At 45.3% G+C, this 19929-nt stretch overlaps 1 protein-coding gene across 1 annotated transcript; it reads right to left on the reverse strand.

The window, feature by feature from the left end:
• Nucleotides 1-3444: 3444 nt before the first annotated feature.
• On the reverse strand, nt 3445-9484 carry LOC119565250 (CD59A glycoprotein-like). The gene is made up of 4 exons (XM_037889741.2): nt 9330-9484; nt 6186-6259; nt 5275-5385; nt 3445-3733 (listed from the first exon to the last, which is right to left on the reverse strand). The coding sequence occupies exons 2-4, from the start codon at nt 6232-6234 to the stop codon at nt 3624-3626; spliced, it is 270 nt and encodes an 89-aa protein (XP_037745669.1). The 5' UTR covers nt 6235-6259; nt 9330-9484; the 3' UTR covers nt 3445-3623.
• Nucleotides 9485-19929: the final 10445 nt, after the last annotated feature.

Consider the following 19929-nt stretch of genomic DNA (forward strand, 5'->3'; position numbering starts at 1 on the left):
GTGAACTGTGTGGGTAATTCCATTTAAGATGGCAAGTTGTTGTAAGGGAACAATAAACAGGGACAATGGACCTAAAACATCCAAACTGTCCAGGAGAGGGCTGGACAGTACAGAACACCTTTTTCAGGAGAGGGGGAAATTAGGGACTGGGAGTGTGTTGAGGTTACCTTGCAAGTAATAACCACGGCAGGAGTTTGCTGACATGCTGCTTGGATCAGAGTTGCTGAACCAGAACCATGGCCCTAGGCAGACACTCAGAGTGTGACCTGCATGATGTTTGGCTGCTTGTGAGGAGTCCAGGTTGGGAGCTACAGCAGCAAAGCATTCTGAGGCATCCTTGGTTGCAGAGTAGGGGTGACACAACCCCACACTGGTTATGACTGCATCCTGAAATGTCATAGATATCCTGTAAAGGCCAGAGTGGGGTCATACGTGACAACAAGGGGTGCACAGCCAGTGGTTTTTTCTATATTGGATGGCCCATTTCATAAGGTGATCTACTTCTCTGTAGTGTCATTGTTTGGTGAAGGTGGTTTTAAGTATGTTAAGGTGTGCATGCTGGACTGTTTCCTTGGAACATATTCTGTGGGATCTGAGTTCCTGGCTGGAGAGAACAGATTTCTTGGTGTGTGTGGGTTGCTTGCTAGATCTGTGGAGGTAAATCTGGAGATCTGTGAGTTTCCTGTATATAGTTATCTGTAGGGTTCCCTTGTTGAAGCTGACTGTGGTGTCCAGGAAGCTGACGCTGCGTGCGAGTGTTCTAGAGAGAGTTTGATGGATGGGTGGTTGTTGATGAACTTGTGGAGGAAATCTATGATTGTGACAGATAACAGCAATTTCCTGCAGTATCCTGGACAAATCTTAATTCAGTAAATTAAATCTAACCATGTTAACTGTATGTATCATTGTGGACCAAGGAGTGTATGTAATTGCAGGGGGAGGGTAATCACAGCTCTTCCAGGAACAAAGAACAGTGGGAGGTGACTAGGCAAATTCACTCAGGTTGTAACACTTCTAGATAACTAACACCTCCTGGAGAGGCTGTACGTACTGGTTCAAACTTGATTCTCTGGAAAACCAGGAGACAAAGAAAGGAATTTCTCCATATCATAAGCTATTTCGTTTTGATTAGCTAGGTTTGTGGCCCACAAGAGGAGAAGCTGCTGTGCCTTAGTCCTAAATTACCAACAAAATTGTAATAATCCCTTTCTACCCCATAGAGGGCATACCTCAAATTGCAGGCAGATTCTCCATTTTGCTTGTCTCTGGTTGTTGAAGGCTGCTTCGTTCCCTGCAGAGTCTGTGGTTTGGTCCACAGACTGTTCTATGGCATCCTTGACAGAGGCATACTCCCCTGGGCTATCATGTGTCAGTTCTTCAAACACCTACTAGGCTCTGCTTTTGAGCAGCAGGCCAAGAAAATCCATCTTGATGGCCTCATTCTAGCCATTTATTCTTGCAGCTAGTTCAGAATGGCTGGCCCAGCCTTAGCCAATCTCCAGTACACACTTTGGGCATGAAGATGAGCTGCCATATTTCTCTACCAGTGGTGACCTGTCTATTTCCCCCACCATGTATCGGGGGCATGTCAATTGTTTGTTGATTTCCACCGACCATGCAGCCCCCTAGTATCTTGTACCTATGGCACCAGAAATCCTAGCTCTGCCAGCCAAATCTAACAACTGTGTCGCCTCCCATCTGGAATGTAATGGTATCCCAGGGTTACCACCAGTTTAACATAGCTGCTCAGTACTGTCATACAGCAAGTCTATTACAGTGCTGGTGTAGCATGACTTGGAGAAAAGGGAAGAAGGTGCTTCAGCTGCTAGGCAATAGAGGCACTAGCCCTGGTGGGTCTCAATAAATGCTCAGGCAGCTCGCTCCAGCGAAGGGATAAGTTTGAGACTGTCAGGAAAGGGGAGTGGCATAAGCAGTTACACTTCAAGCTAGGAACCAGTTTTACCTTGGCCCCTGGGAGCAGCTCAATTGAGGGAGAGAGCTCCTCAGGCCTTGTGCCTCCGGAGCCCTCTCCTGCCCAGTCCTCCATGAAGGATGTAGGAACTTGCAGGTTTCCTGGTCAGAATTGGTCCTTGGTGTATCACATTTGGGGGACCCCTGGCTGCTGTGATAGCAGGCTGCTCCAAGTGTGGTGGCAGCTAGGCTACACGCCCCCCCATGATCTCTGGCTGTAGATAATTGTCCTTAGCAAGGCCGAAAGCCTCTTCTCATGGATCGAACAACCAGTCAGGGCCCACCAACCACTTATCAGATTCATTCCCAGTGTGTAGGGTGCTTTGGTTCAATAGCCTTCTTCAGGCTTCTGTCCCTTTAAGAGCCTGAGCTAGCCACAGTCTCTGACAGTTCTCTCTCTGCTCAGCCATCTGACTGCAGGGTGGCTGCTGCTTCCCACAAGGTCTGCATGGATCTGAATTCAGCTGTAGCAGCTTCCTGGTCACAGTCTGCTCTGTAGGCAGATCTCTGAGCCCTGCAGCAGCCTGCTCCTCTGCTTGTCATGTGGTCAGTGTCAGTCAGCTTCCCTGCATGGCTCACCCTGTGGCCACAGCTTCCCCTAGAGGGGTTACTTCCTGGGTCAGGGTCTTTCAGGGAGTTCCTACCCTTTTCCCCTTCTGGTGGGGGGAGGGAAGCATGTGCTGTGGGGAGTGGGGTGATGGGAATGGTATGTTTCATACTTAGTGGATTCTTCATGCTACTTGAACTGAGTCCTGGGTGTAATTTAGGATTAAGGCAACAACAACTTCTCTTCTTGTGGGTCACAGCTAATCAAGAAGCAATAGTTTATGATGTGCAGAAATTGCATCTTTATGTCATGCCCTGACGTGACATTTATATGTGGTAGTTTAAATAACCCATTATTATTGTTTAATTAGACAATTGTTTAATTGTTTGCAATTTTGTTCTTCCTTAATATCATACATTTAATCTGGAGACCAATTATAACCCAAACTAATATGTTTGGTTTCAGACCACTTCAGACTTTTACTCATTCAGACTATCATGTGTGGTTTTCTCCATTCAGAAATTTTATCTCATTAGATTGGAATCTTTTCACATGCATTGGTAGAGCTGTGTGGGGAGCCCAGCACTGGAATAGCAGGGGGGCTGCAGGGAAAGATTGAAAGGAATTAGTAGTACTCTGTATGGAGGTGTGCGCAAAACACTCAGGACTAAGTGGCAGAGGTTGCTGTGTTATATGACTGAAGTGCTTTGGCAGTACTATTTCGGGATCCAGGACTGACATAACAGGGATGCTGCAGGTCAGGAGTAACTGAATGAAGCTTGCACTATACCTGTCGGCCCCTCACCTTTCTGTGCATCACGTAAGCTTGAATAATTGTTATGTTTTATAAACACTTACTTATAAACAACCATTTCAGCTGATTTTACATTTTAATATTTTGGATCATCACTATCCTGGCATGTGGGTCTCTCCAAGGAGTTACTAGTAGAGATGCTGGAAACATCAGCTTCCAAGTCGTGTTCCGATTCTAGGAGGAAAAAAAGAGAGAGAGAGAGAGCAGTAAAGTATCCTTAGTGAGGGGTCTAGTCGCTGTGCGAGGTGAAGGGAGATAACCTGCCAGTCCTGCATGTGGAGGAGCTCCTGTCTATCTGTTGCATAGATTAGTGCCACAGCAAACAGCCTTCAGTACTGATCCGCCCATGACCCTCATGACATCACACTCATACTGAGAGGCGCATCGCTTGGTATATTTAGCTGCGAGAGAGAGGAGAGAACTGATTAGGAGGGAGAGCTTCAAGGGCTGTCTGACTGGGCATATATGGGAAAGGGTTACCATTTTCTTGGGGATGACTCTCCTGGCTTATCACCCAGTACAGCAGAACAGGGGAGAAAGAGGCAAGGGCTGGGAAGTGGCGGGGCATGGGTGCCATTGTTTTAGTAGCGTGGAAGGGAAAGAAAACTTGAACATGTAGTGGGGCATCTCCATCCCACTTTTCCCCTTCTTTGTTTCCTTTCTCTATTCTCCCTGCACCCCAGTTCTCTGCTCCTTTTTCATTCTTCCCTGCTGCTCTTCCCTTTTCCCTAATTCTCTGTCTCCCCCCTCCCCCCCAGTTCTTTCCCATTCTCTGGACTTGCATTTATGCTACTTCTTCCCCCTTTTCTCCCCTCTTCCTTTTTTTGCTTTCTCTCTCTGTTTCACATCTGCACACCACATTGCCTTCTGTGGTCCTCACTGCAGACAGGGTCACTGGAATGGCCACACTGGATCAGACCTATGGTCCACCTAGTCCGATAACCTCTCTCTGACAGCAGCCAGCATGAGGGGATTCAGAGGAAGGTGCAAGTAACCTTGGAAATATGCTTATGGGGAATAATCTGCCTTTACATTGGCATTGCCTTTACCCTCATCTCTTGTAGTTAGAGACTGATTTAACTTCACAAAAGATTTAGCGTAACTAATTATGAAACTCTGGATATTCATATACATGCTCAGTCCCATTTTGAATGCTGTTAGTTCTTGGCCTGGATGACTTGTTGTGGCAATGAGTTCCACAATGTAATTACATGTTGTTTGAAAAAGTACTTCCGTTTACCAGTTTTTGAATATGCAAACTGTTAATTGCATCAAATGTCCCCTTGCTCATGTGTGATGAGACAGGGAGAACAGAAGCTCTCACTGTACCTTTTCTAGAGCATTCATTATGGTATCGACTTTTTCCATGCCCCCTCTTATTTGTCTCCTTCCAAAGGTGTAACAATCTCAATCTTTTCAGTCTCTCTTCATATGAGAGTTTTTTCTAGACCCTTCCTCATATTTGTTGCCCCTTCTCTGAATGCCCCTTTTTGGGGGATGGCGTGACCAGTACTGCACACATTGGTTTATATAAAGGCATTATGATATTTTTCTCCAGCTCATTCCTTACAGCTGCAAACATCCTGCTAGCTATTTTTTACTGCAGAGGTCTTCAAGGAGCTGTCTATAATCATACCCTGGTCCCTTTCTGGAGCTGATACAATGTAGAAGCCTGTAAGTTGCAACAGTCAATTCAAATGTTCCCCTCCAATGTGCATTGCTTTGCATTTTTCAATATTGGACATTATTTGCCACTATCAAATGCCTCTTCCTTCAGGTAGAAGGTGGGGGCACTCATTGAGTTAAGTCCCCTCTCCCGCCAGTCTGTGGTTGTGGAGTTGGGGAAGAAGCTTAGGCCCTACCGACACCACCATAGTTGCAATCCATACTCTTTAGGGATGTCTTTGAATCCAACTTGTTCCTTTGATCCCCCACTGCTTACCAAGGGTAGGATAAAACACGGTAACACATTGATCCAGGTCTTTTCTGCAGGTCTGGGTGCTGAAGCATCTTCCTCCGGTAGGGCAATGGTAACACTTCAGAGCCCCCACAGCTAGAGGAGAAGGGTGACAAAAAGGAGAGAGGGTCAAGTTTCAGTAGAGCCAGGGGAGTCAAGTCAAAAGTAAAAAGGGCCTTATCTCCAGCCAGGACCCTCCAAACCCCCTGATAGCTGTGGAGGGGGAAGACAAACAGAATTATGACGATTTGGTCACAGCAGTTATGTGGGGAGGCTGGATCAGTCTCACTTCTCTGTTTCTCAGTCTCCCGCACCCAGACTCCCTCCTGAGCCTGCACTCCAGCCCAGAGCCCCCTCCCATGCTCTCAACCCCTCTGCTCCAGCCCAGAGTACCTTCCTGCACCCCAAACCCCTCATCCCCCGCCCCACCCCATAGCCTGCATCCCCAGCTGGAGCCCTGACCCTCTCCCTCTCCTGAACACCAAACTCCTCATCCCCAGCCCCACCCCAGAGTCCACATGCCCAGCCAGAGCCCTCACCCCCCCACTCTGAACCCCCCAGCCCAGAGCCCCTTCCTGCACTCCAGAGCCCACACCCCTGCCCCAGCCCAGTAAAAATGAGCTAGTGAGCGAGGTTGGAGGAGAGCGAGGGACAGGGCCTCAGAGAAGAGGTGGGGTGGGGCCTTGGGACAGGGGGCAGGGTAAGGGTATTTGGTTTTCTGCTATTAGAAAGTTGGCAACCCTACTTCCAGGCCTCTGGGGGGTGGTCACCACATCACATGCTGACAGCAAAGTTGTGAGGATAAATACACGAAAGATTGTGAGGCACTCAGATATCACAGTAAGGGGGGGCATGAACCATAGAGAGAGAGAAGCTTTACATGCATCAGAACTCACCTTGTGCCACCAGTGCTAGGGTGAGAACACACATTAAGAGGTTCCTCATTTTGTTCGGAAACACTTAAAAACAGCTGGGGATGAGAGCAAGCAGTCAGTTAGGGGAGTCTGCAGTAGGACACTACAGTAAAAATACACCGCAATGCAATTCTGGAACTACTTATGCAGAGGAAGGCAGATGTTTTATATGGAGCAGGGAGGGGAGAGCCCCTAACTAGATGGCTTTGGTATTATCACAATGGAATATCTGAGACCAGACAGATCTCAGAGAAAGCAGCTGAAATGCAAAGAAGAGCAGCAAAACCATCAGGGGCTGGAGGGGCTGACATCTGAGGAAAGATTAAGAGGTAAATGCTCAGTAGCTTGAGTAAACAATCTGAAAGTTGGTGGGAAACGTGGTTTCAATCTTTAAAATATTGGATGGTGTAGATGTAAAGGGATTGTTTAGGGCAGGGATCTCAAACTTGAATCACCACGAGAGCCACATGAGGACTAGTACATTGGCCCAAGGGCTGCATCACTGACACCTTTTCATATAAAGGTACAAAAGCCCCCCACACCCCTGGCCTCACTCCCACTCCACCCCTTCCATGAGCCCCTGGCCCACTTCTTCCCACCCCTTCCCTGCCCCCATTCCAACCCCTTCCCCAAAGTCCCCACCCCAAGTCTGCCCCCTCCCTGCCCCATTCCAACCCTTTCCCCAAATCCCTGCCCCACCTCTTCTCCACCTCCTCCACTGAACGTGCAGCTCCCCACTCCTCCCTCCTCCCCCCTGGAAAGCACTAAGCACCGCCAAACAGCTGTTTGGTGGCAGGAAGCCCTTGGAGGTAGGCAGAGGAGCGGGGATGCGGCGTGCTGGGGAGAAGGGAGAGGGCGGGAGGGGAGCTTGGCGGTCGCAGGAAATATCCCTGCGTCCTGCGCCGCATGTTCGAGACCCCTGGTTTAGGGGACTACTGTGGAATAAAGTTGAGGAAAAGGAAGAGTTCTGCTGGATATCACATTCATTAGTTAATATTTGTACTGTGCTTAAAAGAAAAAGTTCTATATACATGTTTAGCATTTGTATTGATATTATTTATTTGTTATCCTGTTTCCTAGTGATGAGATCTCTTATAATGGGGCATCCTTCCCCCTTGAAATAAAGACAGGTGCAGCAATTAGATGTAAACCGCTCATGGTCCCAGGAGCATTTATGGCATTGGCCAAGGAATCAAATGTATGTTTTCAAAACAAACAAACAAGAAAATTAATCTCATTGTTAAAGTTGAGTATTTGAAATGCCCCAAAGTCTGAATCGTCTAAAGCTGAGGCTCTCCATGCAGTGTTAAGTCAGTCCCTTTCCATGTGGAATGTTTGTATTATGCAGTTAAACATACGCCTGCCAGTTAATGCCATTGTGGGATCCTTATCTTTGGAATGTCCGGACTTTTGCACATTTGAAATCCCCACCGTAATGTTTTGGTAAATGCAGTCTGATGTCCTGGGTACATAATGTGAAGCTTGACCCTGCAAACATTTATGCACTCACATGTGTTCATCGAATCAGGCCCTTAGTTTTCCTATTCGCCTGATCCTGCTGATTCTTATTCTTGTGAGAAGCCTTTATGGACACGTTTTGGTCAGATCTATAGCTGAATATTGCACAGGTGAATTGGGAGTGCATTGCCAAAAAGATTTGTCCACCCTGGAAATAGCTCACAACTGGGACCTACAGCTCTACTTGGAAAAAATGTAGGCTGAAATTTTAAAAGTTGTATAAGGCATTTGAATGTCCACTTGTCACTAAAATTAATGGGAACTGTGCATCTAAATCCTGTAGACAGCTTTGAAAACCTCAGCTTTAAACTGGTAGTTTAGCTTCCTGTCCAAATGGCTTCCTCCTTTAGGCATTGGCAGTTAACTACTTGACTAGAGAAGCCAGAAGTAACACAGCTGAGATGATGTGATCCAGCCTCATTTATGATCTACTCTCGGAGGCCTCCTGGCATAGAAATCGTAACCTAGCAGGACCTATGCATGGTGGAGGGACTCTTGGCGTGGATGGAGAGCGTGGTAAAGCCATGTGGGAAAGAACACGATGTTGAACATGATCTGACTAAACCCTCTAGTATAAACAAGCCCAGGGGGACTGATCCTGTCAGACATTTCTGCTTAGTTGGGTAAGGGTTTGCAGGATCCAGGCTCTGAATCTTTCCTTGTAATAAAAGGAAAGATAGATTCATTTTCATTCTCTCTGGCTCATATTTATGCAGAGCAGAACAGCTTTACCGGGCACAATTGGGAGACTACCCCCCTGCCATTCTATCCCATATTCCAGCAGATAAGGCATTCACCTGAGAGGTGGGAAATCCAAGTTCAAATCCCTCCTCCGCATCATGCAGAGGGGAGAACTGAACCCAGGGTGACTGCCCTAACTACTGGGCTAAATGATACGAGGGAGGCAGCTTCCTCCTCCTCCTGTTTTGGTGTGGGGTTAGGCGTGCTCTGAGCACACCCACCAGAGCAGGCCCCACAAGCAAGATAGGCAGGGGACTTTAACAACTGACATTTAAGTACTGCTAGAGTAGCTGAGCAGGGATTTTGAAGATCTCAGGAGCACCTAAATATTAGACTTAGGCACCTAAACCCTTTTGTGGATCTAACCGTTAGGCTCCTAAGTCCCTTTAGGGGAAACACAAGGATACCAGTAAAATCAGGGAACACACAATAATCAGCTGTCAGGCTGGGGTCACAAACACCATTTAAATTAAAGAGTTTTTATGAAAGAGTTTACAATTTGTAAAAGAGGTTTAGCTTTGGAGTCTCTATGGGTATGTCTACACAGGGATAGAAGACCTGTGGTACGGCTGTGTCAGCTGACTCAGGCTTACAGGGCTCGGGCGGCAGGGCTAAAAATTGTTTGTGTAGACGTTTGGGCTTAGGCTGGAGCCCTAGCTCTGGGGACCTTCTGGGTCCCAGATCTCGGGCTCCAGCCCAAGCCCGAATGTCTACACAGCACTTTTTAGCCCCACAGCCCGAGCCCCATGAGCCCAAGTAAGCTGACTTGGGCCAGCTGCAGATTTTTTTTATCCCTGTGTAGATATATCCTTATTCTCTAGTCTCTCCCCTCCGTAAATTTGAGTGAGGAAAGAAGTTTGTACTTACCTGGTTTGTAGAAGTAGTGCAGGAGGATCTGTTCATTGCCGCTCTCTGTGCTGCTGTTTTATATACTTTACGCATGACCCTTTCCCCCTCCCTTCTACTTCCTTCTCAAGACAGGTAGAAATTCCCTTCATTGTTGCCTTTGGTTTATTTTCTTCTTTTCCCCCCTTCATGTGTCATGTGGAAAACAGGGGGGAACAGCCCAGAATCCTCCTGCTGGGAAAACATGTATTTCTAGTTTGCTAGGACACAGAGTGTATGGGGGAAGTTAGAAAAAACAGTGCAAACTCTTACACTCAGTCATGTACTGTGCAGCTATGGCAGTGGGGAGAAAATCTTCAGGGGACACAGCATGGCTCGGTAAAGAAGAATAAAGTGTGGTACTACATGCCACAGCAAATATGTGCCACAAGCAGCAAAAGGCTCAAAACTGCTTCTTATTTTAACCTTCTGAGCTCTGACTATGACACCTTCCTGCCCACCCCCCCGCCCCAATCTCCTTCAGTTCTGCCTGAAGGTGATCCCCACCGCTTGCTATAGAACATGGGGTTAGACGGGACCACAAGGGCCATCTAATCTAACACACACACACACCACCAAGATGCAGGATTTGTTGTGTCTAAACCATCCAAGACAGATGGCTATCCAGACTCCTTTTGAAAAGTTCCAGTGAAACATCTTCCACAAACTCCCTAGGCAGTCTGTTCCATTGTCCTACTGTTCGTACAGTTAGGAAGTTTTTCCTGAGATTTAATCTAAATCTGCTGTGCTGTAGTTTGAACCCATTGCCTCTTGTCCTGCCCTCTGTGGCAAGAGAGAACAACTTTTCTCTATCTCTTTTTGTGGCAGCCTTTCAAGTATTTGGAGACCGCTATCATGTCCCTCCCTTAATCTCCTCTTTCCCAAACTAAACACCCAGTTCCTTCAGCCTTTGCTCTTATGGCTTGCATTCCATCCCTTTGATCATCTTTGTCACTTGGTGCTCGATCCTTTCTAGTTTCTCCACATCCTTTCTATACATTGGTGACGAAAACTGGACACAGTACTCCAGCTGAGGCCTAACCAGCGCCAAGTAGAGTGGTACCATCTCCTCCCATAACTTGCATGCTATGCCTCTGTTAATGCAACCTAAAATTGCATTTGCTTTTTTTGCAACAGCATCGCATTGCTGACTCATGTTGAGGTTATGGTCCACCACAACGCCCAGATTCTTCTCAGCAGTGCTGCTGCTGAAACAGTTATCCCCCATTCTGTATTTGTGCCTTTGGTTTTTCTTCCCTAAGTGTAGCACCTTACACTTGTCTTTGTTGAATTTAATTTTGTTTATATAGCCCATTTCTCCAGTTTATCAACATTCCTCTGACTCTTAGCTGTATTCTCCAAAGTACTGGCAACTCCCCCCTAGCTTTGTGTCATCTGCAAAATTGATCAGTATGCTTTCTATACCTACATCCAGCTCATTAATAAGGATGTTAAACAACACTAGACCCAGAACTGATCCTGTGGAAACCCACTTGAAACCTCCCTCCAATCCAACATCATTCCATTAATAGTTACTCTTTGTTTGCGATTGTCTAACCCTTATGTATCCACTGAATGGTATTTCCACCAAGCCCACATTTCTCCAGCTTACTTATCAGAATGCTATGTGGGACTGTGTCAAAAGCCTTGCTGAAGTCCAGGTATATTATGTCCACCCACCAAACCAGTAATCCCCTTGGCTTCTTTTACTCTGTGAGCACTCTGGCCCTGATTCTTCAGTGCGATGAAGAAGCACTTAATACAACTCTGGAAGCGTGGCTGTGTTTACATGTGTGGGAGTGCAGAGGTGGCTTTTGACCACATTTATGCCTCCTCTCTCACCCTATGCCCAATCCGGGGGCTGTTTGGGTCAATGCCTTGTTCTTGGAATAAGCTAGAGCAGCCTGATGGCTACTCTAACTTTAGTTACCAATGGTCCCTCACAATAGATCCAGGGTGTTAGGGAGCCCAGGTCACACTCTTTCTGTCCTGGCAAGGTGGAGTAGTGCTGTAGGGGATACTGCTTAGCTTTACTTTATGACTTGCAGTAGTCCTTCAGTAGCCAGCTGGGCGAGATTTAGGGCCACTTTGATCTGTTCTGGACCAGCACAAAAGTTAGGTTCTGGCCCTCTGTCTTCCCACTGGTCTTCTCCATGACCACACCCACACAGAGATATACTCGTGGACCGCCTACTTCACCCTGCCAGTACCTGACTTAGTTGTCAGGTGGTGAGTAGGAGATGGGCTGCCTAGGATGCTGTCACAGATCCCCTCGAGCACCCTCTTCATACTCACAAGACTTCTGTGAGGGGATCCAGCTGCTGGGTCCCACATGTTTTAAGTCTCTAATGTCTGAACAGAGTCCCATGTTCTGTCTCTAGCCTGAGGTCTCTAAGAACATTCTCAGGGTGCAGATCCTCTGTCTAGCACCCCTCCTGAGACTTACAACCTTGTAGTCCAACTTTCCAGCCCCTGGATCCAGTACTGACCCCCCAGATTCCCTCAAAGTGTAAACAGACCCTCTCCCACATCATGTGTGTGTTACGGGTCCACAGGTTAACTATCCTAGGGCATGTGATAGGTGTAACAAATAACTCTCACAGATTTTGCACAGGATTTTAATATGCCATTGCTCTTTACCTAATCACAAAAGAAATACAGAGGTCAATACAAAATAGCCCCTACATGCACTTTACTACCTCAGTTTCCTTACCACTCTAGAGCATTCTTTGTGCTGGGGTCAGAATCCTCTGACGCCATTCAGAATCCTCCTCCTGCAGTGCATGACTTCTCTTCTCAGTCATGGAGGATCCCTAGCCCAGCTAGGCTTCACTGACCTTGACTGGTTCATGCCTTTCCTCTCTCCTGGCCAAAGTTCTCTGTCCCCATGAGTGTCTGTAGTTAATATATTCTTTGTTCCCCTTCTGGTGATTTTCCATTCTCTTGACTTCCCCATCTCCCTTGAGTTTCAGCCAACTTCCTTAATACACTAACTATCTGGTCAAAGTACAGTTGTTAGGGTTAACATCTCTCCACAGTTCCTGGTCTGTCAGAAGAGCAACACGGGCCTTGTTGCAATGGTGGAATCCAGACACACACAGGTATTCAATGATACAAATTCTGGTGATATTATGAAGATGTAACTATAAAAATTGCTGTAAGTTGTACAGACGTGACCAACACACGTACAACCCAGAAATATGAGTTTTCCATATGGGAAAGAGGATGATATGGGGAATGCATATTAAGGAAGATGGGGATGGTTTCCATCAGTAGGGAAGCAGGTGGCATGGAGAACACCTCTCTTGGGGATTAGGGAGGGTGTCCGGTAACAAGAAAGTGGTGACATGGGAAATGTATGTCTGAGGACCTAGTCACTTTGGGGAGTACATGTTCACAGATTTGGGGAGGGTTTCGGGAACTGGAAATGCAGGTGGAATGGGAAATGTGTCCCCCAGGGACAAAAGAGTCTGGGAAAAGATCAGGCAGGATGGGATTTGCTCCAGGCAAGAATCACATCCAAACCCATTTTTCAGTTGCTAGGACTCTTACTCAAGACTATCCATCCCAATGTAACTGCTCTCCCAATTACTACAGGGAGTGAGCTGCCATCTACCTAGGAAACTGCCATGTAGTATCAGGGCTAGTTTTGTTGTTTGGAGATACATGAGTGTGGCTCTTGGATTTTTCTCTTGGTACATTGTTTTATTTAAGTCTAGTCTTGTTCGTAGCTCTTTTCTGATAAATTGTGCTGAGGGCTTTTGGGCCTGGGTACATGGCAGTGACAATATATTATTATTACTAGAGGGTATTAGCGGAGGGGGAAAGAGCATCAAGCGAGATCAGGTAAGAGACAAGCCAGGCTGGGATTATTTTATTTTAGAGAGAAGAGTTAGGAGGAACTGGATTGAGATATTCTAGATAATGAAAGGTCCTTTACACACAACCCTATAAAAACAGAATGAGGGGTCACATGATGAAGTTAAAAGGCAACCAATGAATTCAGAACCAATAGAAATTAATACTATATCTTTAGCCTCATTCAACCCTGTCATGAGCAATTCCTGCTCTATTGACTTAAATGGAATAATGGCCACTATAACCACAGCTCAATTTGGGCCCTAGTGAGCAATCAGGGGGTCATCAAGTCACGTACTGAGGATGGATTTAGTGGGCTGGATAATTTGATGACTCATATTTGTAGTAAAATTTGCAGGTATGCATAGTAGATGGAGGCAATCAAACCTTACGCTTCAGGGCAAGCAGCTTGACACAAGGAAGAGGAAAGAATTTCTTCTCCTTATGTACAGCATTGCATAATCGGTGTCATTTAGCCTGGGGGTATATTCCCCTGCCTGAAGCATCAAGAACTGGATGCTGCTGGCATTGGAACACCACACTGCACGACCCTAAATTCTTATCTTTTGAAATAGGGAGTTTGGCTCCTGGGTTAAATGGACCAGTGGTCTGATGGGACATGGCAACTCCTGTGCTCCACTGATATTGTCACCATAGAATAATAATAAAGAACAGTTTAACAAATCTGCAGCCACTTAAGGTTTTACAATTGCCAGTCTGCTGCATAACATGGCTACCTGGAATATTACAACATCAGCAGAGATAGAAATGGGGGTAATTATGCTTGTCCTGGAGTTCTATGAAGATGAATTTGCTACAGTTTTTGAGACACTTGGATACTCTGGTGATGAGGGTTATAGAAAGGACTATAAGGAAATTAATACTTCCATAGTCAGTGCATCATTTATGTGGTAGGCAGGAAATATAAGAGATAAGGCCACATGATGAATGATGAGAATAAAAAGAAATACTGAATAGCTACCTATTCAGAGAGCACCATCCATCCTGTGCACTCAGTGAGGCAGGGGTCTGGTAGAAAAAATAGTTTGTGATAAAGATTATATCTTAATGCATGTGCAATTGGATGGAATTAAGTGTGCGCAGGCAACCTTAGGCTTGGTTTACACTACAAAGTTTTACCCTTAAAACTTGCCTACTTTTGCTACATCTTCACATTCATTCACACTCAATTTTGAGTCCTGTTGGTTAAAAACCTGACTTTCTGTCGGTGGCTGAAAACCACTTCTCTGCATGACATCAATTCTCCATCAAACTGTTCTGCCAGTAAAATGCATGTGTAGATACTGTACTAGTAAAAATAGTCCTCCAGCAACAGTCCCACAAAGCTCCCCATGTCTGTGACAATGACCACTCAGGTCACAAATCTGAACTCTACTGCCCAGAGTCACAATGACTGGAAGGCCACTCTCCTCCCCCCACAACTTTAAATCCGCTGCATGTGTTTAAAATGTTTCTCTTCCCACTAGACCACCTTTGCAACTTCACAGGTCCATAGATTCACATACAGCTACAGCTAAACCTCACGGTGCTGCCTGGTCCAGTAAAGATGCCCCAGATTTTCTCAGGCTGTGGGGAGAAGGGGTTGTACAAGCCCAGTCACAGAATAACTGCAGAAATAAAGATGTCTATTTGGACAAAGTAGAGGGCATGTAGCAGCTGGGGTATGACTGGGATTGGCAGCAATGCCAGGAGAAGGGGCATTTGTACCAGAAATCAATGGAGGGCAGCAAAAAAATCTGGGGCTATGCCACAGACCTGCTGCTCCTCTGAGGAGCTGGATGCCATATTTGGTAGGATCCCCACCACCACCCCACGAATGACAGTGAACACCTTGGGAGACCAAGAGACAGGAACCCCAACAGTGGCAAGTGACAAAGAGCTCACCTAGGAGGGAGGTGTGGGGGATGTAAAGACCCTGGAGAGCCAGGAGCTCTTTGAGAACCAGCTGGACCTGATCTGGATGAGCCAGAAGAAGGAACCAGCTGAGGAAGGGAGCTTAGGTGGGTGTTTTATTTCATGGCTTAAAAAAAAAAAACAATCCCAAAACCTATGTTTGCAGACCCCAAAGGTTCCCCCTCCCCTTTCTTCCTTGCTTCTCCAAATGTTGACAAAAGCTGTGGAAGCAGCAAACAAAGGAATTGCCTTTCAAAGTAACCAGATTATTTGAGCAATTTAGTTTGGCCAGGCCACTGCTTCCCGCAGCTCCCATTGACAGGGAATGGTGAACTGTGGCCACTGGGAGCTGCGAGCGGCCGCACCTGTGGATGCTCAGGTAAACAAAGCATCTTGTGGCCTGCCAGGGACTTATCCTGAACAAGGCACGAACGAGGTTTGCGAACCACTGCTTTAGAGACATGTTAGAAAAGTATGTAAATAGTAATTAGGGCCATTCCATGTTAGATAGGCTAGAACTTTGAAATGCAAACCTGTTTTGTTAGAGAATTAGAGGTGATACTAATTGTATGTGTTTACTTATATCTTGTTAGATGTTAGCCATGTAAAGAGACAGTTTCTGTCTATTACTATAACTATTGATTCACAGATTGAAAGGGAATATTAACATTTAGATGAATCTTGGGTGAAATAATGTCATTGTCTATATGTCTCTTTAAAGTTTGTGATAAACTGCTTAATGGATAAATTACCTTATATTAATCCATGTAGTAATTACCGGTGATGTTTGGGAAACAGAAGGTTACATCAAAGGCCTATTTTTCAGTCAAGGACTCTGTGCAGCCCAACTCTTGGAACCCAATCCTTTTTATTTAAAATCTGGTTATGCTTTATTGGGGGAAGCATTGAGCTGCAAGATTGGGATCTCCAGTTTAATTTGGATTACCCTGGTATGGAACATTGGACTGAATCTATGGACTAATTCTAAGAACTCTTTGCAGCTCCAAAGATCATTATCTCTACTATGAAACTGATCTCAGAACTGTACTCATGTCTGTATGTATAATGGTCTTTTAACCAATAATCTCTTTTTTTTCTTTTAAAATAAATTTTTGTTTAGTTCATAAGAATTGGCTGTAGTGTGTATTTGGGTATGATATGAAATATTCATTAACCTGGGAGGTAATGGGTCCAATCTTTTGGGATTGGAAGAACTTTCATATTTAACTTGGCTGTCTGGGAGGGAACCCAAGGCTGGGTTGCTATAAAGGGAATTGTGTTTTTGGTGTGTAACCAGTAAGGTAGTGTCGCAGCTGTTTTGCGCTGGCTTGGTAAATCTAAGTATTGGAATATCCACCAGCTTGGGGGATTGTCTGTCCCATTCTTTGCAGTTTGCCCTAATTGAGAGTAACCTCAGTGTGCCTCCCCCCGCCCCCGGGACCCTGGTCACAATTCCAAAGAGTAGATCTGGTGAATCTAATGAATTTAGAATCAACCCTGATTGAAGGAGCTAAAGAAAGTGATATGGGGTGTGAGCTATTAGCATAGGGGTTAGTTAGCTAGTTTTGCCATTCCTGGGACCCATTCTCTGGTTCACTGGGATCAGCAGGTCCGGGTGTGTTTGCAGAGGCCACACAGTGCCCTCATGGCTAGGATATTTTGCTGATATGTGGGAAATCTAAGCTTCATTTACATTTATGACCTCACTCCTTAGCTGTTGATGCTGCAGGCAGAGTGTGCTCTGCCTCGGCACAGGGAATGCCTCATGTCTCTCAAAAGGGACTCCTCTGGCTGGGTACGGAACATAGCCTGATTACCAAAGGAGTCCTGTGTATCCCTCTCAAGATAGCGGGAAATTCTGCTTGGATACCAAACAGGAAAAAATATTATGGAAGGACCTTTTTATGTGTGGTGTCCATCTGTTCACAGCATTCGAGTTAGTGAATGATGGGCTGTCTGCCTCCACTTACAGTACAATTCTTTTTAAAATAAGGGTTACAGACACTGTATTAGGAAATAATATACAAGGCAAAAATATATAGATATAAGAATTATGTGTACTTTGTAAACAAACATGGTGAGGGGGGAAGAGTAGACCAGATTTTAGAATGAATTGTTATTGGAGTGATAGTTTAATGCTAAAGATGTAAATCCCTTTACTTTGAACACATTGGTTTGTGTCAGCCCATCACAACTTAGTGGAGCTGGATTTTTTTTTGAATCAAAACTTTTTTTTCATGAAAAAAGCTGTGAAATGGTAATTTTCTTTAAAAATACTTTTGAAAAATACCAGGCTTTCATCAAAAACCCTTTTCAATTTTTTTCAATTAAAACACAAAATATTCCAAAGGAAAATATGAACTAAAAACATTCATTTTTTTAAAGCCAAAATTTTCTTGGGGGCGAATTCCCACCCAGCTCTGTAAAATAATTATTTGTATTTTGGAGGTGTTCATAATTAAGGCTATGAGTAGGTCATGGATTCCATAATTTTATGAGACCTCTGTGACTTCCTGAAAATTCCAAGAATTGAGCCCTGAGCGGTGGGGATCCGGGCTTCCATGATTCTTAATAAAAATGCCCATGCCAAAATTGTAGCCTTACTCATAATTATTAGCTACCCTGAGAATATTCTTTTTTCGGGTATCTCCCTGATTCCCTCTCTGGTGCAAACTGATGCAAATAATTCATTTTGCTTCTCTCAAATGTCCTTAAGTCTTATGTGCTCCCTTAACTTGCTGGTAGTGCAATGGACTCACTGATTCTCTTGCAGATTTCCTGCTTAGCTATACTGAAGGAATTGCTTTTTCTTATGCCTGGCTACTTCATGTTCAAATATCCCCTTAAGCCTCTTAATTTCTGTCTTACATTCCACTTACTGTAGTTAATACTCTTTTCTATTGGATTCAAGTTGATTGGATTACGATTTTCTGAAATATAGCTGTTTGGTTCAAATAACCACTTGAAATTTGTTGTTTATTATATTCATTTCTTCCTTTTTCTTGGTTAGAAGTCTGCATGTCTTCTGTGAGTCTGACTTCAATAAATCCCACCGTGAGTCTAAGGATTTTAATTTCCTTACTTTTGACTTTAGGATGGTTTTTTATGAGCTTCCTCACTTTTAGGCATTCCCTGTCTCTCTCTACTAGTTTTTTGGGATGAGTCCTCCCAAATATACTCAATTTATACTACAGACAATATTACTCAATAGCTCAACTCTAGTGTCATTCTTGAACCAAGCCTTATGTGTTAGGACTGAGATGAGTATAGTCTCTCCCTTCTGTTCTCTAGACCTAGCTGTTCCAAGAAGCAGTTGTTCCTTGTGTCCAAGAACTGCCTCTTTATACCTTGTCCCATCTTGAGATTGACCATATTATAAGTGCATAGTTTCAGGCATTTGTAATGGGTGACTTGCCCCATGGGCTACAGAGCTTCAGGCTAAGCCAGCCCTTATTACAGGATGAGCCCCATCTGGGAGGAATTAAGTGATTCCAGAACAAAAGGAGCAGGCAGTTGCAGTGAAGGAAACTTATGTCTGTAGATGCTGCAGTGAGCAAGAAGACTCTTGCAGGGCCCTGAGTCAGCTGGGGAAAAGCTCAAGAAGCAGGAGTGAGTGAAGAAAACTCTCCAGGCCTGGAACCTAGGAGAGACTGCAGAGGCCTAGCTGGTAAGCCTGTGAAGAAGGACAAATGCCAGACAGAAGGTGCTGGGAAGCAGAAATACTGTCGCTCAGGGAGGTGGGGTTGTGCCCAGCTGAGCCCGGGATAGAGACACCGAGTTTGTGTTCTATTTTCAAAGACTTTGTGGTATTGTAGGCCACTGGGGGAGAGACTCTGAACTAGGCTTGGGGCCTAGAAGGGACTCAGTAACTTGGTCCCCAGGAGGAGATTGTTGAACTGAGCAAGTTCTTAAATGGTCCTGAAGAGGGAGAAAACAGAGGAAAGTCTCCACAGTCTCTCCTACCTCCAGGCCTGGAACATTTTCCTCACTCACTCCTGCTTCTTGAGCTTTTCCCCCTGCTGACTCAGGGCCCTGCAGGAGTCTTCTTGCTCACTGCAGCATCTACAGACATAAGATGTAATGTGACCCTAGGCCACAAGAGGGACCATAGGAAGTATGTGTATGATTATCATACACATTGTGAAGACAGTGGTCACTTTTGATGGGCTATTACCAGCAAGAGAGTGAGTTTGTCTGTGGTGGGGGTGGAGGGTGAGAAAACCTGGATTTGTGCTGGAAATGGCCCAACTTGTGAAAACCTGGATTTGTGCTGGAAATGGCCCAACTTGATGATCACTTTAGATAAGCTATTACCAGCAGGAGAGTGGGGTGGGAGGAGGTATTGTTTCATGGTGTCTGTGTATATAATGTCTTCTGCAATTTCCACAGTATGCATCCGATGAAGTGAGCTGTAGCTCACGAAAGCTCATGCTCAAATAAATTGGTTAGTCTCTAAGGTGCCACAAGTCCTCCTTTTCTTCATAGGAAGTAGCTGACTTGGTTACATCACCAATTAGTACTGATTGTTAGATTTAATGGCCTCTTTGATTTCTCTCTCCATTGTGCACTCCATTTTCTTTTCCCGGATCAGGAGGCTGGTAGTATAGCATTGCTCCCAACAGATTCTAGTGTGTGGTTCTCTCCACTCAGAATCTGTGTCTCTCTGGATTCTCTGGAGTGTTTTTAGGTGCATTGGTGGAGCTGTTTGGTGACCCCTCATTGGAATAATAAAGGTGCTGCAGGTCAGGATGGAGGCAAAGAAGCAAAACTCTGTGTAGGGAGGTGCTTTGGACTAGCATAGCAACTGGTT

This window comes from Chelonia mydas, chromosome 1 (assembly GCF_015237465.2).
Source record: "Chelonia mydas isolate rCheMyd1 chromosome 1, rCheMyd1.pri.v2, whole genome shotgun sequence".
Taxonomy (NCBI): domain Eukaryota; kingdom Metazoa; phylum Chordata; order Testudines; family Cheloniidae; genus Chelonia; species Chelonia mydas.